General features: G+C 34.9%; 1 protein-coding gene across 4 annotated transcripts in view; it reads right to left on the bottom strand.

Annotated features, from left to right (window-relative positions):
* The window catches only part of RALBP1 (ralA binding protein 1), a 45072-nt gene that overhangs the window by 10625 nt on the left and 13245 nt on the right, over positions 1 to 21202 (bottom strand). For 3 of the 4 annotated variants that reach the window (XM_037508839.2, XM_054694211.1, XM_054694210.1), the window contains exons 2-7: positions 14947 to 15107; positions 14142 to 14440; positions 10930 to 11388; positions 7297 to 7646; positions 5686 to 5847; positions 4367 to 4498 (exon numbers count right to left, since the gene is read on the bottom strand). In XM_037508839.2, coding sequence (XP_037364736.1) covers positions 4367 to 4498; positions 5686 to 5847; positions 7297 to 7646; positions 10930 to 11388; positions 14142 to 14385 — 1347 coding nt within the window. In that variant the 5' untranslated portion in view covers positions 14386 to 14440; positions 14947 to 15107. The remainder of the gene's footprint in view (positions 1 to 4366; positions 4499 to 5685; positions 5848 to 7296; positions 7647 to 10929; positions 11389 to 14141; positions 14441 to 14946; positions 15108 to 21202) is intronic. The other variant, XM_054694212.1, reaches the window with a different exon arrangement.

Genomic DNA, 21202 nt, shown 5'->3' with positions numbered 1-21202 from the left:
TATTTTCCAAAATGACTGCAACAATGACCACTGTTGTAGACTGACACATCATGATGCAATGTATTAATGTACACCAGATCTTAAGGGAAAGCAGTCAAACTTTCACCATTAAGTAGAACTTTTTTCACAGATGCTTTTTGTCAGGCTAAGAAAGTTGTTTATAGCAGTTTGTATCGTAAGTGTTGAATTCTAACTACAGCACTACTTACAATAGCTAAGATATGGAAACAACCTAAAAGTCCAAAAACAGATGACTGGATCAAGACGATGTGGTATATATACACAATCAAAAAGGACAAACGCATGCCATCCGCAGCAACATGGATGGAGCTGGGATTATGCTCAGTGAATCTACTGATGTGATCTTGTGGTGGTGTTTTGTTTTTTTTTTTTTTTTCATTTTTAATCTGTTATATAGTGAACCATAGTCTGTCAAAAAAAGTCACTTAATCCTCAATGCTGAAATCATCTTGACAAAAACTCCTGAGCATTCTGTGAATTATTGAGCTGGCATGAAAACAGACTATCAAGAAAATTGATAAAGTCAAAATAATCATCCCTGTCTATATTGGCTCTGACTTGCTGTATCATGATTCCTTTATCCAAGAGACATGCAGAAGTAAGAGAAATGAAAGCCAAGTCTACATTAATACTGTCCTAGGTCAGACATGCTTACTTAAATGCTGATGGGCAATGCCACATGGTGAACAATTACAACCATGAGGTGGGTCAGTAACTAACACCCAGTATCAGGCTGAACTATTTAAGGGAATAAGAACAACAATAATAAGGTAATCTAGTTAATCTTAGAAGCAGGAGAAAATAAGAAAGAAAAATTCAGACAGAACTAACGCTAGTCTTTTAGTCCTAGATTGCATGTGTAAAAAGCACATGAATGTTTTCCTTCTGACAAAGATATTCTCCATATAAATGCAAATCTCTAAACTCAGGGCAACAAAAATACTTGGTTTGTCTTTCTCTTGTGAGCACAGCCACAATGGTAACCCACCATCAATCAGGCTCTCCCAGTCTGAAAAATGCTAACTACAGCCATGTGTCCTGTGTGGAATGATGAGGATACATTCTGAGAAATGTGCTGTTAGGTGATTTCATTGTTGTGCAAATGTCAGAGTGTACAGACAGAAACCTAGAGGGTGGGGACTACTACACATGTGCTATATGGTACAACCTGCTGTGCTAGGCTACAAATCTGTAGAGCATGTTACTGCATTAAATACAGCAGTCAACTGTACACAATGGTATTTATGTACCTAAATATATCTAGACATAGAAAATGCATAGTAAAGATACGGTATAAAAGAAAAAAAGGTACACCTGTATTGGGCACTTACCATCAATGGAGCCCGCAGGACTGGAAGTTGCTCTGGGTGAGTCACTGAGTGAGTGGTGAGTGAATGTGAAGGCCTAGGACATGACTGTACATGAATGTAGACTTTATAAACACTCTACACTTAGGCTATACTAAATTTATATAAAAAATTTTCTTCAATAATGCATTTATCTTACTGTAACTTTATAACTTTAAAATATTTTTCAACTTTTGACCCTTTTGTAATAACATCAAGTCTAAAACAAACTCATTGTACAGGTATACAGAAATATTTTCTTTATATCCTTTTTTATAAACCTTTTTCTATATTAAATTAAACTTTTTTTTTTAATGCTTTAAGTAACACACACAGACATACACACTAGCTTAGGCCTACAAGGAGTTGGGACCATTATCACTGTCTTCTGCCTCCACATCTCATCCCACTGGAGGGACTTCAGGGGCAATAACTTGCATGGAGCTGTAATCTCCTGAAACATGTCAGAAGCTCTTCAGGAGGCAGTGTCACTCTTTTCAGAAATAAGCCCATGATGGTTTGTTTCTTTATCACAGATTTTCATGTATGTAGAAAATGCAACATGAGCATTCTTCTCTATTAATAAAAAGCTGTCAGTGTTGGGTTTTCAAACTATTTAAGAAGCTTCCTGAGGTCTGAGAAAGCTTCTAAATCCTTCACTATGAATTTTCTTTGGGGTTCTTTTTCTTCTGCAGTTTCCTTTTCTCTTGTCTCTCCTTCAGTTACACATTCCTGTGTCAGTTCCAACAACTCCTTGTTAGTTAGTTCCTCAGAACTGCCTCAAAGAGGTCCTTAATGTCCTTATCCATACCCAGTTCAAACTGCTTTCCATCTCAACCAGAGTCTTGTTGATTGTCACAACCTCCTCATCCCTGGGAAATGATCTGAAGTCATGGGTACACCTATTGAGTGTCTTCTTTCAGATCCCTTTTATATACACCAAGGTGCTATCACCCCAAGCCCAAAAGGGTTATTGATGCAATCATGGACATTGTAATCCTTCCAGAGCTGCACCAATGTCTTCCTCAGTTACATCAATAGCCTGGGAAAAAGCCCTCTTCAGATGCAGGCCTTAAAAGCTGTTTTAACACCTTGGATCAAAGAGGTGGCATTTAGAGAAAGCAACACTACTTTGATATTGGGAAGAAGATCACCAATAAAAGAATGTCCAGAAACATTATCAACAATAAGCAAAAGCTTTAAAAGCATGTTATATTCCAAACAGTTCTTTATTTCACTGGCACAGCAATTCTGGAGGGCATCTTAGAAGAGCTGGGTCATCCATGCCCTCTTATTGCTCCTGCAGTACACTGCCAGTCTGCGCTTACTCCTATGTTTGAGGTCTTGGGGTTCTGTTTCAGATCACAGAAGTTTTTAATTTGTACTCTGCAACACTGTCCGCAAGCAAGACTGTTCCATTGTTCTTAAAAGCCTTGAAACCTGGCATTGACATGCCTCCTTATGTATGAAAGCCCTTTCAGACATCTGTATCCAGAATAGGAAGGTCTTATCCATTCTGGCAAATTACGTTTCCTCCACTTATCAATTTATCTAGACTTTCCAAAAATGTTTTAAATGCCTTTGTATCAGCATTTAAAGATTCACTACTCACTTGGGTATTATGTAATGAATAATGATTCTTGAACTGTTTAAACTACCCAGAGCTAGCAGTAAATTCAACAATGAAATAAGAAGTAGCCTTCTCTTTCAACACCAAAAACATATTTTCTGCTTTGGTTATGATCATTATATTGCTGACAGGGATATACTGTGACTAGTCTTTAATCCAGGTCATAAAACATTTCTTTATATCTGATATAGGTGTTTCTCAATTTTTTGTTAATCTCATTGTTTTCAATGAAGCATATCCTTTAAAAGTTTCTGCCACTTTGTTCCTGTTCTTCAAGATCATAGCTATGATCAAATGGGATGTGCCTAACTGATAAGCAATAACCATTGTATTTTCCATTTTCTTAGTCCTTAATCACTTTTCATTTCCAGATCAATCACTTGATGTGGCAACATCAGTGCCTCTTACTGGCAGTATTAGTGGATTTTGTGCACTTAGGGGCCATGGTGAGGAAAAACAACAAGGGATAATCAAGTACAAGGGGAAAATATGCCATCAAGACAGGAGGTAAACAATAGCTATAGAGGCTGTTGCCAACATAAAAAACACTACAACATTTTGACATCACTAGGTGATAGGAATTTTGGAAACACTGTAGTACATGTGTTCCCTCACTGACTGAAAGGTCACTGATGCAGTGCATGACTGTGATGTTCCTTTAAAGTGCTGCCTGGAGCCTGCTGTTGAATCTGCATGTGAGTTGTATGGGGATCCAAAGGTTTGGTATCTTACTTAGTCCTGGTGTGACTGGGAAACTCACAGTTCTACAGCCAACAATATACAGTAGAAGGGAAATGAAAAGTTTGGTGGCTCACATACCCCAAACTTATCAGGAGTCATATGACATGCTTCCTACAATTAGGTAAAGAAAATTCCTCTTGATCATCATAACCTTCCATGCATTTCCATAGGGGTGACTCATTCTAAAGGTCTCAAATTCCCCAGCAGTTTCTGAAATGTAACACCATTTAGCTGCTTCTCATAATTAGAAATCTGTGTGTACAGGTATAACCAAGCAGGAAATGACAATACATCTTTCAGTAAAATCAAGTTTGATTAAAAAAACAACTTTCTTAATTAAAGAAAACATTTGTCTGGAACTAAGCTGGAGGATCAATAAGCCAGAACTGGGTACACATGAACAAATAAATTTCCCATGAGAGAACTCCATTTTAAGACATATATATATATGCGTGTGTGTGTGTATGCACACACACACACACATATATCTCTCTTAGTGTGTGTGTATATATATATTTTATACATAATATTTTTAAAAGAAATAACTTAAGATAGTATATAAAATATTCCAATGCATTCTTTTTATTTTATTATAAACATGATGTACCAAAGAAATAAATTTACTCACTTGTCTTTTAGCTTCTCTCAATTTTCTTTTGAGGGCTGTCAAAATCCTTTGTACTTCCCATAATCTTTCTTCTTTAGATAAATCCTTTATCCCACCCTGTAGATCTCGATGTAAACAATTCAAAAGAAACTCCTAGAAAACAATATACACACATTGAGTGGTAGTCCAGGTCTTATTTTAAAATAACACTACATATAATTTCTAAAGATGCAGAAGTAGCTGATTTTCACTTAATATTAAAGGAACAGAATAATGGCATAAATTATTTTTTCAAAGATAGATTAGAAAATCCTTTTTATTTGTTTTGCCTGGGCAAAAGTTCTCATTCATGAATTCACATTGGTTCAGTACTAGCTAATTCACATTCCTTCCCCAACATATTATAGCAGCTCAGAACATATGAAGAAAAGTAAGCAGGGATTTGATAATGTACATGCAAGTAAAAGACATAGTAATTGAATGTAAGTAAATTTCTTATATAATCATATATTTCTTATTCAGCTTGCAAACATATCACACGTGTCAAAATAGCATAGCATAAAAGTACAGGATCTGGGTTCAATTTTTGTTCAGTAGTTTAGTAACTATATGACATAGTAAGTTACTAAGCATCCCCAAATTTCAGCATTCTTTTTTTTTTTTTTTAAAGATTTATTCACCTGCCAAATGAGCTGGAGGGTGAGAAGACCCATCAGAGACAGAGTGGGGAGCAGAACAGGCAGACTAACAGAAAACACTGCTTAGGGGAGCAGCGGGCGAGACAGGAGAGGTCTGCCACACCATGTGGGCATCTCCCCGGCTAGCCAGGATCGAACCCACACTGCAGAGGCTGCGGACAGCCCCACAGCATTGTGCTCAACCCAACTGCGCCACCAGGAAGGCCCAATTTCAGCATTCTTATCTGTAAAATATGGTCGTTAACAGCAATCTTATCTACATAACATTTTTGGACCATTTACAATGTGTCCAGAGCTGTGTAGAGCATCTTTAATGCATTGTAATTCATTTACAGAAATCTTCACACTGAACACCACTCAGAGGACCCATTTAAAAATGGGCTCACTGGGGTAAAGGAGGTTAAGCAATTTACCTAAAGCCAGTTAGTCAATTAGGAGCAGAGCAAGTAAGAACTTAAAGTCAGGTCTAACTTAACTGGCATGAAATAGTCCCAAATGGAAGTTTCTGACTTCAGTATACTGTGAAGAATGTGCCTAACATGGTTCCAGAAAGTGCTCAAAGAGCAAAAGCTCATCACCATCATCAGTGTCCAAAAGGGGAACAACAAAGGTAGATTGAAGCAAAGGGCTGTGCACACATACCTGTCTCCTGATCTCCTCCTTGATGTTCTCCTGGGTTTCTGGCAGTGTGGGCATGGTGGCCATGTTAGACCATCGGAGAGGTTTTGTCACTTGCTTTAGAATCACATTTCCGAAGAGCTCTTGCACATGTGTGAAAAACACATACAGAACACGGTTGCTAATCTAAGGAAAAAAAAAAAGATTTGCAAGAAAACTATTAAAATGATCAACTTATTTGATGATTTGTATCTATTGCATAGAACATTCTTTAATACTGGACATGAGAATTTTCCTCAGCAGTGACTAGATATCTTTTGCTTACTAGTGACCAATTTAAAACAGAGAATAGAAAAATACACATAAGTCATGTACTCAAACACCAGAAAGAATAGCGGGGCGAGGGGGGGGGACGACAATAAAAGGATGCAGAAACTAGTGACCACAAACTTATTCTTTTTTAGCTCTAGAATATCAATTCACTATAATATCAAATGATTTTTTTTTAAACTTACTTTATTTTTAAGTTATTTTGAGAACTTTTAACATACACTACAGGATCTACCAAGGAACAAAAAGGAAGTAAGAATACTGGCATCTGTAAAGCTGAACTGAGAGTGTGACAGCCCTCACTACAGAAGTAAATCCTTTCTGGGTGCACTTGCATAGCCAGTATTCAAACTTGATTCTCAGAAGCTAAGAGACCAAGTTATCAGGTTCACTGAAAAGCTAATCAGAAAAATACTACCTACCTCAGACCTGACTTTACAATATACCTCAGTCTTCTGTGATACTATAATCTCTATTATGGTAATATTAAGTAACAATGTAATATATACCCAACAAATTCTGAACTCCTAACTGATATGAATGATCAAATGAGCAATGAAAGAATCTTTACTTAAGAAAATATACTTTTTAACAGGTGTTATAATACATAATGATTGGTAATAATCTAGCATACTGGCCAACAAGTGGATTTAAGATAAAAATTATAATTAACTTACTTTTACCTTTTGTTTTTGGTCTGAGTAAAATATCATTAACTATTTAAAGGAAAACACACATTCTATGTCAGCCCCAAATGAGTGGCAATAAATGAAAGCCAAATATGTTCAAAGGAGATGCCAATTAATATACTATCCAGTACCCTTAAATGCCTCAACAGATTAAACTTCTGTAAAATGCTTCCCTAGCTCTATCTTTATGAATCAGATTTCAGATTAAATCCCTGGCCAAACAAAAGGTTAGGCCCCTCTGTGACTGAGTGTAACTATGTGTATGCGACATAAAATAGCAATAACTCTGAAGAAATAACTAAAATCTTTAGGATTTTATAGATGAACTCTAATTGTGGGCTCTGTCACTACGCACATCAATCACTGTCATCAGGAAAGGGTTTATAAACCCACACCAAAGACTACAATATTTAAATTACATAGCTACAAACTAACAGGCAAATATGCTCACTGGCTTCTATGTAGACACTGTCCATATGATGGAAAAAAAGGAACAACATTTACATTAATCTACTTTCTCTGATTAACTGCTATGTATGCAGCTCGGCGGCAAAAAATTATACCCCCAGTTCACCGGCTAGCGCCAAGAGGCACGTGTACAGAGGAAGCCATGTACCTGAACCGTTGGGCTGAGCACTATAGAAATGTTCTGTATATTCATTTTTGTTTCCAGTTCCTTTGAGATAACATGGTCCATGTGCACGATCAGCCAGGAAATCAGAAGATAGTTACATTCTGGCAGTTCCTTCAATAGGCGCTGAAGTTCCTGCACTTTCTCATTCTCTGTGCTCCTCCCACAAGCCTCTTCAAAGCGGGGTATAAGCTCTTTGGTAAGCAGATTCTCTGGCAGGTCTCGCAAATACTGCTTCAGTAAGCTGGCTACAGTATTAGGCTCATATTCTTCTAAGTTTGGAGACTCCTCTCTGTCATAGGCTGCTTTCAGCTCATCCACCTTTGACTTAATTCCTTAAAACAATCAAGTTCAAAAGAGAAAGAGAACATCAAAGAAAAATGTCAAATACACAGCTTTCCTCACCAACCCTGGGAAGGGCTGGGGGGGAGAACTGAAAGAGTCAACCTGAGAGTAACAAACTTCTAGTTATGTGCACAAGGCTCAGACAATTCCTCAGTGAACAAGGTAATGTAAGACAGTCACTCTGAGGGTGATTTTAGCCCCAAACTAAATGATAATAAAAAGAATCAATATTCAGAACAAAAGTCAAAATAATCACAGACATATTAAGCAAAGACGCCAATCAAGAAAAAAAAAAATCTTTTTAAAATTTAAACACAGGTATATAAAAATTCAGGCAAGATTTCAACTACAATCCAAGCCTAATTAGTCTTGCTTTACAAGAGTGGCCAACTGCTTTTTCAAAGTAGTCACAACACTGACAATATAAGTAAAATTCAGCCTGCTGTATATAAGCATGTTCCAAACAGTGGGTAATTATTTCTTCTATAAGTAAAAATTGTATCATAAATGCAAAAAAGTGAATTCACTATCTAAACAAACTCTTTGAAAATTATCTCCATTAAAGAATTCCCATGGATTCTTTAATGGAGAATTTCCCATGTTCCCTCCACTATGGTAGGGGACTATGGGTGTTCTGGTGGTGGGTGTGGTAGATATCTCTCATATATATCTGAAAAGGTATGATACTATACCTCTGAAATGCATACAGTATTATAAACCCATGCTACCCCAATTAAAAGAAAAGTTTGCAACATCAAAAAATTTCTGAATTTTTCATGTTTTCTTAATCTACAACAGAGATGAAACAAAAGTGAAACCTGGATTTCTAAAATCAATTTGTTTTGCTTTTCTTACCAGACATAAAAAAATATTGACATATAAAATGTATGTTTAACAAACATTACATAAGTCTCTAGTCCAATGTGCATTTAAATGACAATTCAGTGACAGTGATTACTCATGCAAAATAGCATTTATTTTCTTTTTAATACTTAAAACTTTAGGTCAATTATTTGAAATGTCACAAATTAAGGTTGACAGATTGTAATGGTAAATATGAATGTTCAAGTAACATCCAATCTGAATAGCATTTTACAATCAAGAGTATTCAACATCTAGGCTTTGATAGTCCTTAGTTTATTGAAAATCTTTAAATGGAATTATGACAAATTTGTAACTTTCCCAGAAATAACAAAATAAAATCAGTAACTCCTAATATGAAATAACAATATAAATCTTATTTCTGTATAATCTTTATTTTCAAGCATTAAATTTAAAAAATAATTTCCATTTTCTTACTTTTATGACAATACAAGTAAAACACAGTAAGTGATAACTTATCGAAATTCTTGGTAAAAGCCTCCTTTCTCTCTCATAAATATCTTTTTTTCCCCATCAGAGCTGACCTCAAAAATTGTATAAGTGAACAATTAGAATATGTGTTTGGTTACTGTCACTCTGAAATTATCAAATTGTTTTCCTTTTAAAAATCAGACACTTCAAATAAAGTATTCCAGGTAGAGAGAGAACATACAGGTGCATTCAGTGATTAGTTTTAAAATTAGAACTTACATATGAGTAAATTTCCATCAGAGAACAGTTCTAGTACTAGCATTAAAAAAAGAAAAGTCACAGCCATAAATTCTGTAGTCCCCACTGTGCTGAGTGAAGCACACTGCCAGAGCTTAATAAAATAAACTGATCAAAGCAGGAGCTCAGTCCCCCCACACCCCCTACTAGTCAGGAGAACAGCTCGGTTGTCCTCCCCACTACCCTCCCTCTCTTAGTCAGGGCAACAACTCGGTTTGAATGCTCTGACACACAAATACAGAGAAGCTCTGCAACTCTGACTCTCAAAAAGAATGCAAACACCAAAAATAGGTCAAAGACAAAAGAATCCTTTGAACACCACTGCAGAAATACTTCTGGGAAACTTTCACCTAAAACAAAATTTCTCCCTGTCTATAAAAGCCATCTGTGAGAAGCAGCTATATTATTGTTTCAATATTTAAAAATCAATCCATCATAAATTATTCTTACAAGTCAAAATTTCTAATTCAATTAATTTTTTATTTTTCCATAATTAAGGAGTTATCAACTCAAATTCAATGACTAATTTAACTTTCCATAAAATAATACTCTAGCAAAAATACTCTTAAATGATAATATGATCTATGGGATTATGTAAAGGTTTTCCCAATTACCAAAAATGCCAGCCTTTTCTCAACAAAATTTAAGTATCAAATCTTCCTTCTAATTGCATATGAACCAAGTAAGCTAAAAAACTAAGTCTAATCTCTTTATGTATTTACCTCATCATGATGATTTGACTCATCATGAATACATGTGTGAAAAACAATGAATTTTACCAAATAAATCTCTGGTACTAAGAAATTAAATTATGGGAATTGGAACACAGATGTTGTCACAGTTCAGGACTTTCATCCTTAACTAATCTTACTACTTTGTAAGTCTTTTTACTTTAAATAATATTTTGCTTGATTTTAGATACTCAATATGAATTAAATTCTCATTTAGCAAGCATGAAATGTTAATTTTCATATATATGGAACACAGATAAAAGGAAAATCAATTTCACTAATATGTTCCACTATTATAGGCTGCCCATGGCTGACAGAACCATTCACAGTGGGGGCATAAACATTTAACAAATAGCATTTCATGCACTTAACTAACTGAACTCAGAAAATATGTATGATTGTGTCATAAATGTCTCCTGGCCAAGAAGTGCCCTTAACCCAGATATCCTTTACATATGATTGTGTCATAAATATGTCTCCTGGCCAAGAAGTGTTCTTAACCCATTCTTTTCCTGCTGATTTCCCTCACAAAACTGAGTCTCTCTTAGAAAGGCAGACAGGAAAAAAATAACAGGGCCTGAGTGCACCCAACATAAGGGACACTACCTGATGACCTCCCTTCCTCTCATTTCAGGTTTCTGCAAGCTGTGAACAACTGATGTGTAAATCCTCCTCATGGAAGATAATATCATTAAAATAGAAAAACAACAACAAAGTGCACGTTCTCTGTCTCTCTCTGTCTATCTCTCTCTCTCTCTCTCTCTCACATACACACACAGAGGCACACACAACAAAGAGTGCAGGGGGGCATTTATGTTTCAACTGGAAGAATCAAGGAAATGAATGGGGCTTAGGACCCATTCAGTTTTTCTCACAAGATATTTTTCCTTTTTGAAAAATAGAAGTGTAGTTAATTTTTGAAAACCAACAAGTTAAGTGCATGCCCCAATACCTGAAACTCTGTAGATGCCTTCACACTTCATGCCATACTTCTCTACATAGTCTATACATTCACGGAAAACTGCTGGCAGTCGAATGCCGTCATACATCATGGTCCTCTCTGCTGCATCAGCCAAAGGAATTCCAAAAATGGGTTTGAGACTTGGAACATCAATCTGAGGCACCTCTGGCTCCTGAATTGGCTTCTTCTTTTTCTTCTTTTCCTTCCACTGTTTAACAACATCTGCTGCTGTTAAGTCTTTTGACTTCTTCTCTTTATGTTTTTCTTCTTTGTGCTTTTCTTCTTTATGTTTCTCCTCTTTGGGTTTCTCCTTTATTTTAAAATCCTTCTCCTTCTTTTTTGAAAAGCTGGGCTTCTTGAAAACATGGATTCCCTTGGACCTCTTCATTTTGGAAGGACTTTCAGCTTCATCGCCAGAACTATCTTCCTGAAAGGCAGCATAGCCTTCAGCTGCCAAAGAAATGCAGGTAAGTATACATTATATGTTTGTTTAACTTCAAACTGCCCATATGCTTTTTAAAATCAAGACCAAAAAAGTGCTACCTGGTACTCCCTACCTAGCTCTCAGAATCAATCCTTCCTGGGTACTATTCCCAGTAACGAAAAGGGATTCCTTTCAGCTAACATGAGATATTGTGTATCTCCTGACCACAAGAGAGAGATTCGCAGTGACCCTGTTATCTTTCCAATCATAGGTGGTTAAACTGGTTTTATTTCATGTCTGTGTAAGTAGCATTGTGGCAAATCAAATATTATAATTACACGAGAAAGATTCTACATAGAGGGTTAACAGAAATAATCTCATAAAATAGAGCATCTTTTGTCATCTGAATAACATCCTCTAATTTACTAACTTTATTAGGCTTTGATTTTTTTCATCTTTAGTACCTGTAGCTTGAAGCAATCTCAAACCATGACACAAACTGCATTATTACTTAGATGCTCCAGTCTTTTGCCCAATCACACTTCATTCTCCAGTCAGTAGCTCCAGTCAGTAGCAATACTACAGTTTGAAGACTGTAGTAAGGGATGGCAGCCTCACTTGGGTGGAAAAAACAAACAGGAATTTCCCTACTAATGTTTGAATGGTGGCTGAATCTATTAGCCCATTTCCCTGTATCAGAGCTCTCGTTTTCACACATTGCCAATTGCTTTCTGTCATATCAGAGTTAGCCTAACTTGGTTTGTTGTTTTTCAGTATCTATGACTCTCCTTTTCTTTAGCCAGCTATTTTATTACAAAGATTAAAGATATTTCATAAATTACCCTCTAATTAAAATACCACAAACCTCCACACCAAATCAGAATTACAAAAATCTTAAGAGGGTAATAACATGATGTAAAGAAACCGGAGTTCTCAGACATTGTTGGTGGGAGTGTAAACTGGTACAACCACTTTGGAAAATTGTTTTGCAGGTTCTAATAAAGCTGAAATAAGCATAGCTTATGAGCAAGCAATTCTACTCCCAGGCATATATACAATAAAACTGCATAAACATGTACAACAGTGTTCACAGAAGTACTGCTCATAACAGGTAAAAACAGAAAACAATTCAAATAACCTGTAACAGTAGAGAGTATAAATTCTATTTTAAAATATGGCCGCAGCAATAAATATGAACAAATTGCCAAAATATAAAATAACATGGATGAATCTAACAAAGGACAAAAGAAACTAGACACAAGAGGAAATACTTTTCCATTTTAAAAAGTTTAAAATCAGGTGGTATCAAGTTACACTGAAAGAAGTTTACCTTTGAGAGGGGTGAGGGATTCCCTTTGAAGGGACAATGAAAGGGATTTCTAGGTGCTTATAAGGCATTGTTTCCAGAGCCTTGTAGTAGTTACAGGCATATCCATTTTGTGATAACTCATCAAGTTGTACACAATTTTTGCATTGTATCTATATACTAGGCTTCAATATAATTTAAAAATACCATGAAACTCAAAATAAAGGAATACTTAAAATAATAATACTTAAAATAATACTTAAAATAACAGATGAATAAACTACACTTTCTGTAGTCCCAAAAACATATGCCCCAATTGGCCAACACAACCAAGGCAAGAAAGTAAGATTCGACAAGGACAAAATTTCAATATTTATGTCCTATGCATTATTTTATTTGGCATAGTTTATTTATACCTCAGATAAAAAATAGTTTACATATTAGGGAATTCCTTAAAATTCAATTCTAGAGTTATACATCATCAAGTAATTTTGCACTGACTGTTAACCACAAAAATTTCTAAACACCCAAAAGCCCCACTATTAACACGAACTATGATAACAAAGACTTGACACTCTGTTCAATATATAGTATTTACATCATGAAACCAATGGTGACAGAATAAACAGTGATAAATAGTAAAATTAACTTTAAAAAGCAAAGGTTTACATCTTACGATGTGCTAATTATTATAACTATAAAAATTAAAAGAGTTGTAGCCATTACTTGTTAACAATTTATATGCAACAATTACATCTGCTGGGGCTGACATTTGATTTCTTTTCCCCAATAACGAGTCAGTAGATAAATGACATTTAAGGACAGATATTAATTTCCCTTGGACAGAAAAGGAAAAAACTATACTCAAGATTAATATTGGTCAAGCCTCTCCCCTAGAGAAATGATGAAAACAGTTAAGACCAAAAAAAAATTCCAATGAATAGGCCGAGTACCACCAATGGTACAACTCAAAAAACCTTGGGATGAATCACACATCTATTCTCTCCTTCAATGATGAGAGTTCTATTTTGTCATCAAATAATAATGACTGAAACAGGTGAGGGGCACCAGGTATACAACTTATCAAACCATGAAAAATACCCAGCGTGGCAGGGGTGCTCAGAAGAAGGGGCAATTTATGTATAATTCAAACTATATACAGCATAACTGGAATGCAGCCCATCCCAAACTGGCTTTGTAAAACAATTGGACTGTAATGATTTAATAGTTAAATTATAACAAGTATAATCATACAATAGATTATTTTAAATGACCACCTTAAGAAATTTCCACCATTTGTGAGATTAAGCCTTTAAAATACAACTCTAATACCTAAAAGTTAAGACCCTGAAAAATAAAAGAGAATGTAAAACAGGAGTCTCTGACCAACATAATTCCAGAAGACAGCAGGTACATGTGATTAGAGAAGTTGATCTAAGATACAGCTAAAGCATAGTGAAGAATGGCACTTACTCCTTTTTTCCTTTTTCTTGAATTTTCCTTTTTTCTTCCCATGGTCTTTCTCATCATCAGACACTATATCCGGAGGCTCATGGAGGCTGTCATGGGGAGGTGAGGGCTCACCAGTGCGGTACAATCCAGGAAACTTAGTAGGACTGATCTCCTCAGAGCTGGGGGTTCGGGTAAGGCCACTGCCATGTTCCACCCTGCGGTGTTCACTAGGGCTGCTGGTGGGGGGCAGGAAGCACTCAGTCATTCTGCCTCCCTAATGAGACAGTGAAGACAGCTGTTCTGTTACCTATCCATTACACCTGCATAGAGGGGAAAGGGTCATTAGCATCATCTAACACCAACCAAAACACAGAAGTACCACTCAAAATTGTGCATTCACAGATCAAAAATATTTTTCTTCACAACTTCCCTTTAAAAACACTCTTTTATGATATGAAGTTACATTCCATGCAACTTTTATAGTTCTCAAAGAGCTGGAAGTCTTAGGATTTTCAACTATTAGAAAAAACAAATCAAATAAAAATCAGAGTTCTCAAAGTAGAATAGTGTCCCATTTTAAAACCACTTTTTTTTAAATTTTCTTACATTATTGCTTATTTTTGTACAGTAATTTGTTTCTCCACTCAGGTGTAAAGGGATTAATTTTGAATGCAATCCAACATATATTCTTACTATTTTTCTTTGTTATGACTAAACAACTCTGAATAATAAATTACTAAGACATCAATAATTTGGTAGAAAAACTAATGTTTGCAATCTAGCTAAAGTGATATATTTAATATATTTAAACCTTGGGATGACTCACACATCTATTCACACAATTAGAGATCATTAATTGCAGTTGTACGTTGGAAAAAACTGGACAGGACATGTGTTGATACAGGCAAACTTTGTCTTATTGCACTTGGTTTTACTGAACTTTTACAGCATGCCTTTTTGTTTTTTTGTTGTTCTAATATCCTCTATCTGCAAAAAAAAAAAAAAAAAATTACAACTCCCAAAAGGCTCAGATGATGGTTAGCATTTTTTAGCAATAAAATATTTTTAAGTATGTACACTTTTTAAACAATGTTTTGGTACACTTATAGACTAGATATTACAGTGTAAAGATAACTTTTACATGCATTGGGGGATAAAAAAAAAACAGTAAGACTCTTCATTTTGACATTTGCTTTAATGGGGTAGCCTAGAACTGAGTCACATCTTTTTTTTGTTTGTTTTTTCCCTACTTCAGCTATGCTGGAAGAAAAAGAGTAAACCTCATTTGCTCAATTCTAAACTACACACAATATAGTTTCACTAGAATGGAAAATCACAAAGGGCAAATGCAGTGAGACTTAAATATTTTGCTTTTTTTCTTTTTCTTGTGAGGGAAGATACTTAGTCAAAATCCAGGCAAAAGTTACCAGGATTAGTTTTCACTCCTTTTCAATGTCTTTATGATATTCAACCGAAATACTATTAGAATGCTTGTTTCTCACTTTTAGGGTTATTTTGGAATTAAAAATATCCACAAGCTGTAAATAAGACTGATAAATCTGACCATAAACAAAGTCAAAAGACAAGAAAATGTTAAAAAAAAATCTGCAAATTTTGATAGAGCTCATTTTTCTTTTTTAAAATTTTTATTTTATACATCATTGTTCAAGAGAACTTATTTCTTAAGAGCAGACTTCTTACAAAATCAGTGAAAACAAATCAAGAGATCTTCACTAAGGGTGAAAAGAGTTGATAGAAAAATGACTAATATCTTTATGAAAACAATAACCATGACTATAATTTAAAAAATTTAAATTACATTAAGCTATCATATTTCTAACATCAGACTGGCAAAGAACAAAAAGGCATATAATACCCAATGTTGGTAAAAGATATGTGCAAACAGGGACTCTTGAAATTATTTACTAATGGTATAATTCTAAATAGGCACAATCCTTTTGAAAAGAAATTTTGTACTATCAAAAATTTAAACATATTATCTTTGATCCAGAAATTCCTCCTTTAAGACCTTTCACATACACTTTTGCAACTAATATAGTCTATAAGCAGCACACATGAAAAGATTTGTTTCAGCACTGTAGAAGCAAAACAATCTAAATGGTGATCAACAGAAGTTAAATTAATAGTACATCCAAACAATGACTACAGTCATGCACACAATTTCTAAAAGCATATGAGAAATAGTTACCCACTGCTAGTTCTTGGAAGTGGTAAAAGGGAAGGGAAAGATTTTTTAATTTTTTTATGTAGCTTAACCTTACCATATTTATATATTATTTTTTATTACTATTACTGTTTTTAAAATGAATGGGGCATATTTTTTAATCTTAAAAAATTATGCCGTATTGAAATATATTTTTTATAATATTTAATAATGTGGGGAGGTGCAATTTTATTCAGAGCACAGTTATCAATTTTTAAATATATGAATATAAATGTAAAAGTATATAAAAATACTGATAATCTCTGAATTATGAGATAAGTAATCAAAATTTTCTTTTTACTTTCTGCCTTTTATAGATTTTCTCTCAGCATGCATTATTGTTTGTATAATCAGAAAAACATTCAAAGCAGCAGGAAGTTACATAATGGATCTATAAGCATCACAATAATTCTTTTGTTTTTTTCTTGACTGGCCTCAATTTTTGGCTATTTTAAAAACTACATTCTATTTTTCCTTTAATTGAAAGCATTAAATTTTCACAATCCTTGGATTTGAGAGTTTAGCAGAAATCTAGAGTTCAACTAGCATATTACAATCATGAATTACAGATGAGGAAACTCAGCTCCAAAGACCTAGTAAACTGACACAGCTGCTGAGAAGGAACAGAGTTGTACACTATGGAAATTAAACTGCACCAACACATTTTATGCTTCCCTACCTTTGAGCATGCTCATAGTTCAAGCCCTGAAATTCAGTCCTTCCAAGTACCAGCAACACTTTCTCCAGGAAGTCTCCATGACTCCCCCAGTCTAAAGCACATCTTTTCTGTGTTCCCAGAATCTTCTGGACACACCTTTAGCACTGCATGCACCATGCTATGTGTTAATCACCTACACATACGTCTTTCTTGCCCCCAAATTTGTGCGTTCTAGCATTTAAAATAACATAGGGCACACCAGAGTCCTCAAAAATGTACTTAATAATTAATCTATATTCTCAGGTGCTGATGAGACAAAGATTAGAAGAAATAAAGCTAGTTTTTAGGCTTACATTTTGATTAAAGAAACAAAAAAAGGGAATCCAAATTTCATTTGAATTCCTGTGGCTTCAGGAATACCTTAGTATATCCTGTCAGAAAATTAGTATTTTCCCATTTTTACAAAAAGGAGAAAAGCTCAAAAATCTAATGTAACTTCCTTAAATCACACAGCAAGTAAGAGGCAAAGTTGGGGTCTGTTTTACTCATCACATCTTTTCCCACTAAACTGCTCTTTATGTACATACATATAAAAAGTATGCCAGGAGGACTGAGGTTAAAGACAAACAGAAACATGCAGTTTATTATGAGATTAGCAAGAATACTGGTCTGACAGAAGACAATGACAGACAAGATGAGCTCTGAGATATGTGCCAACTAAATGAGGATTTCATGTGCCAAGCTGAGGATTTCAGACTTGATGTGGAAGTCATTAGCACTTCCAAACTACATGACAAATTAAAAGGGGTAAGGGCAGGGTGACATGCAACAAAATACCCAGCAGATTTTAATCACTCCCTCCTCTGTATTTCTACAGCACTAAGTTACACCTATATGCACATGTTCCCTTAAACTCACTATTATCCTTGTTCAGTTTCCATATTAGGTCAATGAAGAAGAGTTTCACTCACAAAGCACTAAGAGATGATCCTGCCAAAATTACTCTAAAGAAATATTTGTTGACTTGAGTCACCTAGTTGGGAATTTGCAACTGAAAGCAGAATCACAGGCAGGAGTGTGCCTATAGTATGGTTTAATAAGAAAGAACAATGTGTTTGCATTAGGGCACTGTGTGTGAGCAGTGGGGAGTTACAGCACGTCTAAGCTACACTGAATAAAAGGGCAGAAGAGAGAGACCGCAAATGTTCCATGGTAAATTTAAGTATATATAGTCAAAGGTAAGAAAGTAAGAAAAGTAAGAAATTCTTATTTTTGAGGCAAGAGGAGATCCAATGTAAAAATTTAAACATTGAAGAAAAAGTACTTATCCCTATGCCTCATGGTAAATACAACCAAAAAGTCTGGATGTCAGACGTTAAAAAAATGGCAATGGGCTCTGAAAGGTAGTGAGAAAAAAAGGCATACAGGTTAGAGACCTTGGGACTGAGAACCAACACAGTTGTGAGGCCCCTATGTTTTCTTCTGACTCACACATTCAGAGACTTGGAGCTCAAGAAACCAGAAACCCAGAGACACTCATGGGGTGGGGGGGTAGACAAAAACAAAAACAAAAGTCTTCTCTCTCTAGCCAAAAGACCAGGAAAGAAGCTGCCTTTCAAGACAGAAAACTTTCAGACAATAATGGTCTACTCAAGTCAAATAACTACCAAAAAATCTTCACACCACCCCTATCTGCATAGTAAGAAAAAGCAGAAATTTGCACCTTCAAGAGTTTTCCCCAAAACATCCACTGAAGGGATGTCAGGAAAGGCCAAGTAGGGAGCTGGGTCTTAAACACCTACACCGTTTGGTAATCAGGAGAACCACTGAACACTATGTGGAGAATCTGTAACCCCCCTCCTCTCCACTCACTCCCTCCACCAACCCTGAAGTAACTTGGTGCCCTGCTCCTTTCCTTTGAATGGTATCAACAGTGGTCTAGTGAAAGAGTCAGAATTTTCACTATTGCCAATGGTAATGAAACCATGCCCACTTTGGTGTTAGTGAAGAGTGCATAGTGGATCATGAAAGGAGAAGAAAAAATCAATTACAGAGAAAAGTCACAATACAGTAGAATTAAAATCAGTAATTACAATGAACTAAGCATTTCATTAAAAGGCAGAGATAATCAAATTAGATGGAAAAGATACAATTATATGCCATTTATTAAATACAAATACTACACAGAAATGCTCAAATCAAATGAATAAAAAGAGACATACCATGTAAACACATATCATAAGAAAGATGGACTGATTATAATCAGACAAAACAAACTTCAAGAAGTATTGCCAGAAATAAAGGACATTCCCACAATCATAATTCTGTATATGTACTTCACTAATCACAGAGCTTCAAATACAAGAAGAAAAATCCAACAGAACTAAAGAGAAACAGACAAATTCCCAATTATCACTGGAAATATCAACGCCCCTTAGTAAGCGACAGAAGCAGACAAATATAGACAATAAATCTTAGCCAGGATGCAAAAAGCACAAAACATAGAAGAACAAATTGAAATTTAGATTTCGTTAAAATTTAAAACTTCTGGGCCTCCCTGGGGCTAAAGTCAGCACTATCAAGCTATCAGCAGCCACTGCAGCCTGAGTAAAAGCCCATGTAATCTCTCTGTAATATTTTATATATACATGTATCTACAAGATATGTATTTTATAAATCAATAAGACAAACAGCCCAAGTAAAAAATTATGAGCAAATAAAAACAATGCACATAATCTTTGCTCACTAGGAAAATACAAACACAAATTAATACAAATTAAAACCGCAATGAACTACTACTATACATTTATTACTAAAATTAAAAGGACTGACAATACCAAATGTTTCTGTCAATATGAACAACTAATACTTTTATCTGATGCTGGAATTCAAAATGGCACCACTTTACAAAAGTGCTTAATAATTTTGTTTTATAAAATTAACATACCTTTATATCATCTAGGTAATGATTCAAGAGAAATAAAAATTTAAGTCCACACAAAGACTTAAATAGCTCAAAACTGGAAATAGCCCAAATATCTGTTAACAATTGACAAGTCATATATATACTTACAATGGATTATTATTCAGCAATAAAAATAAACAAATAACTGTTAGACACAACAAGACATAAGAGTTTCAAAAAAATACTGAGCAAAAGAATTCTTCACAAAAGAATACACACTTGATCACCATGATGGCCAAGTGGTTCAGAGTTGGACTTGACATACACTGTATGAGTCCATGAATATAGAATTCTATAACAAGCGGAACTAATATATAGTGACAGAAAGCTAGTCAGTGTAGCTGTTGGATGATGTGGTCAGCCAAGAGAATAGATGTAAAGGGGCATGATAGAATTTGGGGAGTGATAAATTGTTCTATATCATGATCATGCTGTTGATTTTGTAAGTACACACAATTGTCCAAACACAAAGAACGGTATCCTTTCAAATGGGTTCATTTTACAGCAGGTAAATTATATCTCAACCATTTTCAAAGGTAAAACAACCAATATATACACATAATGGAATATTAGCATTTTTTAAAAGAGCAAATTGCATATGCACACAAAAGATGAATTTTATTAGACTGCACACCTAGACACCATCAAGTGCATACTGTATTATTTTACTTATATTAAGTTCTGGAAGAGGCAAACACATCTCCATATCAGACTGTGACACAATTTAGAATTGTGGTTGTGGAGGTATGGGGAAAAGGCAGGGATTGACTACAACATTGCAAGACAGAACTGTTCCAGCTTGATTGCTATGTTCTATATCTTGACTGGCATGTGGGCTACAGAATGCCCACATTTGTTTAAACTTACTAAACTGTACATTTTGCTAAATATAAATTCTATCTAAATAAAATCTCACAAGAGAAAAATGCCATGGATGCTATGTAGAGATAAGGCATTAAAACATATGAATCCTTTTGCAATGGTGCTACTCCTACCTTTATCATCAAAGTCCCAACACCCACCATACCCAAAGTCACTATAATATGAATGTCTATTTCCAATCTTTCCCAAAGAAAAAAGCCTTTGGCTTGTTCCTGTATAAAAGAACAATTTATCTCCATAACCAAATGAAGGTTTTTAAAATGCTTCTTTCACAGTATCTAACAAAAAATATTAAAAATTTAAAGCAAAAAATTGAAAAACTAGAATTTTATTTTAGAATCAAAATCAAATCA

This window comes from Talpa occidentalis, unplaced genomic scaffold (genome assembly GCF_014898055.3).
Source record: "Talpa occidentalis isolate TD23 unplaced genomic scaffold, MPIMG_talOcc4v2.1 talOcc4.13, whole genome shotgun sequence".
Classification (NCBI taxonomy): domain Eukaryota; kingdom Metazoa; phylum Chordata; class Mammalia; order Eulipotyphla; family Talpidae; genus Talpa; species Talpa occidentalis.
The sequence above is the reverse complement of the archived record's forward strand: the minus strand, read 5'-3'. Positions and strand labels throughout refer to the sequence as shown.